General features: G+C 37.0%; 1 protein-coding gene across 2 annotated transcripts in view; it reads right to left on the reverse strand.

The window, feature by feature from the left end:
• Positions 1–7,218, reverse strand: part of Nup37 (nuclear pore complex protein Nup37) — a 106,200-nt gene that overhangs the window by 42,192 nt on the left and 56,790 nt on the right. For both annotated transcript variants that reach the window (XM_090389323.1, XM_090389324.1), the window contains exon 4: positions 5,245–5,317. In XM_090389323.1, the coding sequence (XP_090245449.1) occupies positions 5,245–5,317 (73 nt within the window). The remainder of the gene's footprint in view (positions 1–5,244; positions 5,318–7,218) is intronic.

A 7,218-nucleotide genomic window follows, 5' to 3' on the forward strand; every position in this document is an offset into this window, starting at 1 on the left:
ACTGTCACAAAATATTTTGAAATAATGAAAAACCTAGACTACTAATAATTGTTTATTTTTATATTCTTACAATTTGTCAACAATTGGCCAGACATGTTGATAATACAAACAAAACTAACCACAAGGAAATTTTTCTTGCCCATTTATCGGCAAAATCTTTGAAGACTTTCTCAAAATTTATATTCCTTGCTTCGCCTCCTCCAATGGATACGATAGCAAGGCTGGTGAGTCTCTTTTGAAGCGTTGTCTATCTTAGATATGTTTTAATCTAATAATTTATTAAATAATTTGTATAATTTATAATTTAAATATTTATTATTTAATTAATTATGTTTTAGTTAACTTTAATCGGGAAAAGCTTCTTTCCCCAGACGCTACAGTCACTGGAATCGTTAAAAATATTCTTAGCGACATCAATAAACTCGAAAATCCAGCGGCTCTTTCATTAGTTGCGAGAAATTTGAAAATATTTAAAGGATTTTCGAAGCATGATTCTGGAAGAATTGGTTTCAGTGCTTCCATATGGCCATCAATATTTCTCTTCGGACAGGACATAACCCTTGTGGACAAGATGGAAAAGGCTTCCTACCTGATCGACATAGCAGTGCCCAACACTAGCAATGTCCAGAAAACCCATGAGGAAAAAATTAGGAAGTACACGAACCTGAGACATAAGGTCAAGAAAATGTGGCATATGCAAGAAGTATAGACCATCCTGATCATTGTGTCAACCACCGGTATGGAGCCAAAGACCCTACATAGCAGCCTAGCAGCAATAGGTACCCCAGAGGAAAGAAACAGTTTTGAAAAAAAATTAGAGAGGACTACGAGCCCAAAGACATATTCAACATTGATTAAATAGGTCTATTTTTTAAATGTTTGCAGACATGACATTGATTTTTAAAGGTGATATTGTTTGGGTGGTAAAAATAGTAAGGATAGAATTACACTCTTTGTGCAAATATGGCTGCTAATGAAAAACTAAAGCTTTTGGTAGGCAAAAGCTTCAGTTATAGGCAAAAGTAAACAATTCCAATGTTTCAAAGGAGTGAAGTTGTTAGAGTTGGACTACAACTACAACAAAAAAGCTTGGATGACAAGTGAAATTTTTGAATAGCGGATTTTAAAATTCGATAGAAAGATGACAATAGAAAACACTTTGATTCTCAACAACTGCCCTGCCTACCTTCACTCGGTAATTTTGAAACTTACAAGTGTGAAGCTTGTTTTCTTCCCTCTGAATACCTCATTTAAACTGCAGCCAATGGACGAAGACATTATCAATAACTTGAAAATGCACTAACGAAGGTGCATACTGAAAAAAATTATACAGGATCTCCCCGACTTATGTAATACTCGACTTATGGAAATTAGATTTTACGTAAGTTTTTGCTGGCCGGTGCAAACTTAAAAAAATCGTGGAAACGTATGTTGCGTCACGTAGGAAAAAATAGAGGCACTGTGAAAATATCATAATGTGAACCCAATAACACATTGTTTTTTTGTAATTCGTTCCAAGTCCTTGGAAGTTAAAAATTTCGTTATATTACTAAGCTATTTATTCCTCTAAAAGGTCATATTTATAATGGAAATTGCATTACACTTTCATTGTTATCATATGTTCCCATTATAAGAATCAATTTTGAATGCCTTTGTGATATTTTTCTGAAGTATGTTTTTGAAGGTCACGACCATAAAACAACAAAAACAATTTGCACTTTCCGCTTTACCGGTCTTTTCTGTTAGTACATCTAATTATAAACGGGTAGTAAACTCGATCTTATTGCATTTTCGATAATACCGATAACTGCAATTGTGTGGGTTTTTACAGTATTATGGAAAAACGTGTTCCCCTTCACTGAAATCTTCAATCATATAAAAAACAAATTTTCAGACACTTCTCTTCATTCCTATTTACGTATTACAATCATGAAGGAAAAGTGACCAACGAAAAGTGCAAGTGGTGGTAGTGCCAGGAAATGAAACAAAATTGATTTAAAAACGAAGATGATTAATTAAGAAGCTTTGTTATTTGTTATTTTTTTGGTTTTTAGGAGCATTAACAACTAAGACCATATTGCTCCGGGGATATGCGGTGGTCATTCTCTGACCTTTCCGCATCTTCGTATTTGGTGGTTCACGGAATCAAACCTCGGTCTAATCAAGAAGCGTGTGCTACACACTGCTGCTCCTGCCCACCTGGCTACGGAGGTGCCATAATTAAGAAGCAGGACAAAGTTTGTCATCTATTGCAAGGGAATCAGGTCTCGCTGCTTCAACAGTGAATACTATTTTAAAGGACAGTCAAAGGATCAACAAACTTAAGATCAACAGTGATCACAAAACAGCATTCAGGTGCTACATCAAAGATGGAACAGCTGTTAATAATATGGATGGAAAATCTGATTCAGAAACGAGTGCCCAAGAGTCTAATGACCATTCAAGCAAAAGCAACAAGTATTTATAAAGACATTAAGGATAAATACAGTGAACCCCAACCCATGTTTGTGGCAAGCAACGGGTGGTTTAATAGGTTCAAGCATCATGTTGGTTTCCACTACGTTAAAGTATTCAGTGACGTTGCCAGTGTCGATTCTGCAGCTGCAAAGAAATTCGTGATGTGTTGGAAAAAATTATTGATTCAATGCAGCCAATTTTTAATGTTGACGAGACTGCTCTGTATTGGAAAAAAATGCCGGACCGAACATACATTGCCAAAAAGGAAAATACAATGCCAGGTTTCAAGACGTCAAAAGCTAGGGCTATGCTCTTGCTTGGGGCTAATGCAGCAGGAGATTACAGATTAAAACCACTGCTTTTGTACCATTCTGGAAATCCTCCATACCCGTGCATTTCCAATCGAACCAGAGAGCACGGATAACGATATCTCTCTTTGAGGATTGGTTTAAATGCTGCTTCATTCCCAAGGTTGAAAAATATTGTACAGACAACAATGTTCCTTTCAAGATTTTGTTTGAAAGGTTATTAGTATTAGATAATGCTCCTGGACATCCTACGCATCTAGATGATATCAATTCGAATGTGAGAGTCATATTTCTACCGCCAAACATGACTTCACTTATCCAACCTATGGATCAGGGTGTTATTACGAATTTAAAAGCATACTATTACACACAGCATTTCTAGACAGTGAGTTCAGAGACTTTTTGAAATCTTACAATATTTACCATGCCATCTTAAACATTAATAAGGCCTGGGCAGAAATTACAAAAAGTTGTTTAAACGGTGCAGGGAAGAAAATATGCCCACGGCACGTTAAAGGCTTCAAAGGATTTGAAAAAGACAAATCGTATGAAAACGTTACAGATAAGATTGTAAAGGTTGCAGAGCTAATCAGTTGGAGGTTGATGCCAAAGACGTGGAGAAGTTAATAGAGGAAGAAGAGAATGAATTGTCTCTATGTAAGGTTTCAAATGTTGGAAACATTTGAAACCTTACATAGAGGCTTTCAATGAAGGACTTACTGACTTGCAGGCAGCTATAGTGAAAGAAGAAAATTCTGTCAAAGCTGAAGAAGAACCAAATGATGAGCCGAGATGCTTCATCACCTGAGGGAGAGATGGCAATGGCATTTCGCGAAATTGCATTGGCAATGGCAAAGTTTGAGAAGATGGATCCTGACAGTGAACGATTCTTAAAAATTAACAGAAAGGTGAATGATATGCTTGCTTGCTACAAATAAATCTACGATGAAAAGAAAAAACACCGTCCAGTCATCCATTAATATGTTTTCGTAAGGTTGAACGGCCAGACCCCTTCTAAATCTCCACAGCCCTCAACTCCGCAGTGGTGTACTTATCAGCTGAAGATGTCAATTCTGGCAACAATGCTCGAGAGGTAATTGCACGCTTTTGTAATTTTTCCTGCGCATGAGATAAAAAAATTGAATAAATACAATAAATAATTCTATTTACATGTTCATTGAACATTTCTTTTTTGATTCAATCAATTCAGCAAGCACAGTTGCGAGTGCTGCACAAGCATTGGGGGGGGGGGGGAATTCCTGTACTGAGAACAGAAACCAACCAACCTATAGATTCTGCTATAGATATTCGCATGTGCATATCAGAGTTGACAAAAGTTTGGAGTCAAGATGTGACAGAAACAATGATTAAGAATTGTTTTGCAAAAGTAGGTTTTGCTAAAATGCCAATTAACAGCAATGAGAGGGATGAACTGATACAAGACATTGAACAATCCTGGGAAGAACTCCAAGTGAGAGGTTTGATCAGTGGAGAAACCGTACTAGAAGAATTTTTAGGAGTTGATAACGATGTCACAGTAGCCGAACGTCCAAGTGACTCCAACCCCGGGGGCTCACATCTGATGAGTATGGGCTTGGCACACCCAGGGTCCTGGGCCGGATATCATCATTCTTCTCTTTCTTGGTGATTCCTTTCTACCACTGTCTCTCTCTCTCTCTCAGGGTAACTCGGGAATTTTTTTTTTTTGGCTGGTGCAGCATAAGCCTCAGGTTTCCTTGCACCATATAGCTAATAATAACAATAATAATAATAATAATAAAAAACATTTTGGAGAGAACTGGTGATAATATCAATGATGAGTTGTATGAAATTTGGGGGCAATGAAGGCAATGAGAGCAATATTAAACCTTCCAAACATGAAATGTTGGAAACATTTGAAACCTTACATAGAGGCTTTCAATGTGAAGAAAATGTGCCAGAAAATATATTAGAGTGCTTAAACAAATGCGAACATTTTTATGAATGATGTACAGTAAAATCCAGCGCACAACAAAAAATAAACAAATATTTTACAACATAATTCTTAAAAGTGTACTAATATATTATACACATCATGTAAGAAGTCATTTCTTAATGTTTGTATTTTAATGTTTTAAAATGTTTTCATTCCCACTTGATTTATTTCTCATATTTTGCTGTATTTCTGAGTTAATCACAGTATTTTTCATTGCTGAAGATGTCATATTTCTTTATAACAAAATTTCTGTATAACGAATTTTTTTGAGGGAATGATCAATTTAGTTATATGGAGGTCTCACTGTATATTCCACATCACCAAAAAAAGGTGCAAGTTTCAAATTAAAAAAATAAAAAAATCCAGGAGACCCACTTGCTTGGCCTTTTTTTTTAATTGTATTTTTAAAGTAGATCCTTGGTTTAAAAAGGCAAAATTTCTGTTCACTACAAACAATCTTATCTCTCACATTTTCACAAAAGATTAAAAATAATTAACACTTACAGAAATAGTATTTTCATCTTGTAAATCTGAATTGAATATCCTTAATGTTTTGTCTCCTCCCGCAACAGCAAAACTGAAAAAAAAAAAAAAAAAAAAAATAAAATATATATATATATATATATATATATATATATTTTTTTTTTTTTTTTAAAATAATTATATACTGACCTTAAATGAGAAAAACTATGAAATAAATAAATGTGTCAAAATTTAAATTATTTTCTCTGGAATTGTGTCAAATGGCATTCTGAAGAACACAAACATGGTTTCGGTAAGGAAAATCACGCTCAACTAGGTATTTTGACAGTTATTCATAAGCTGGATGCGGGGAATAATTTCAACATAGTTTAGTTGGATTTCAGAATTTGACGCGGTCCTCATGAAAGGTTACTGAATAAGCTGGAATCCAATAGGATCGCAGGCAAGATTCTAACATGGATCGCAGAGTAGCTGCAAAGCTGGAGGCAATTGTGATTAGAATTAGTAAAGGCATACGATGCAAGAAAACAAGCTTATGCAGCATCAGCCAAAAAAAAAAACCCCTTTCCATTTCACCCCCCCCCCATACATTCCAAATGCCTGTCCAGCTCAGCCTTAAATTTATTTAGGCTATTAGCTTCCACAACAAAAGATGGAAGCCTGTTCCACCAATCAACTACTCGCTGGCTAAAGGCAAATTTCTGCACATCTATTCTACAACTATCTTTCCTCAATTTGAAACTGTACCCCCTCAGGTTCTTGGTCTGAGCAAGAGGAAGAATCCCATCAGCATTCAGCTTGCTCAACCCATTCAAGGCCTTATAAACCTCAATCAGATCACCTCGCAGGTGCCTACTCTCCAGGCGCTGTAATTTGCGGGAACTTAGGCCTTTCTTGGTAAGAGCACCCCTTTGTTCCCCTCACCAATCTTGTGGCACTTCTTTGTACTCGTTCTAGCAACTCTACGTCCTTCCTAAAATGAGGATTCCAGACCTGTACACAGTACTCAAGGTGCAGCCAGACCATTTCCTTGTACAATAGAATTACTCCATTGCCCTGCCCTGGCAGCCCATCTGCACTGCTCAGAGTACTTCATATCTGACTGCACAATTACCCCACGTCTTTTTCACTTTCCACTTCTCTGAGTGTAGAAACACAGTTGGTATGTTTCTCTTAGGTTACTGCTACCCATATGCAGTACTTTGCATTTGTCAATGTTAAACTTCAGTTGCCACTTCTCAGCCCATTTTCCCAACTTATCTAGATCCAGTTGAAGTTGCATACTCTCTTTACAGTATGCAACTCCAACTGGATTAGAGGGGGAGCTTAGAGGGGAACAGGTATTCTGTGTGTTATCAGACACTCAGTCTAAAACACTGATGGATCCAATATCTTTCTATTACAGAAAATTTAGGAGAAGTCCTGTTGGCCTGCCACCCTAAAATCCACTTATGCACACCTCGATGGTAAGCCCTGTTACGTCACTTAGGTGGCAACGAATGTGGAGTAGTTCTCTTCAAGACGCCTGGTCAGCGTGAAGAGAAAAAGACCAAACCCTCCAGCACATGACAGCACAACGAAATAAATGGCCCTCAGTCCCCAGCGGCTCTCATTCCCCTTCTTATGGCAACAAGAGGATCTGAGTTGAAGCAGAGGGTTCTAAGAATCTCTGGGTATGACCAGGCTGCCATGCACGGAAACTGAACTTGGCCTGTTACAATGTAAGATCACTCATCGGTGAAGACAGGATATTAGAGCTGGAAAAGGAACTAGAAAATGTGAATTGGAATATCATCGGTTTGGCTGAAACAAGAAGAAGAAATGAATCACTTATAAGTTTATCAAGTGGAAATCTGCTGTATGATGCAAGAAACAGCAAAAGGAGTGAAGGTGGAGTTGGCTTTCTTGTCCACAAAGATATAAAAAACAACATTTTGGATTTCAAAAGTACATCAAGGGTGTCAAGACTACTACTCAGGATCTCTAAGAGGTACA

The sequence above is a fragment of the Mastigoproctus giganteus genome, chromosome 14, assembly GCF_048544385.1.
Source record: "Mastigoproctus giganteus isolate SK-2022 chromosome 14, ASM4854438v1, whole genome shotgun sequence".
NCBI classification, from domain to species: Eukaryota; Metazoa; Arthropoda; class Arachnida; order Uropygi; family Thelyphonidae; genus Mastigoproctus; species Mastigoproctus giganteus.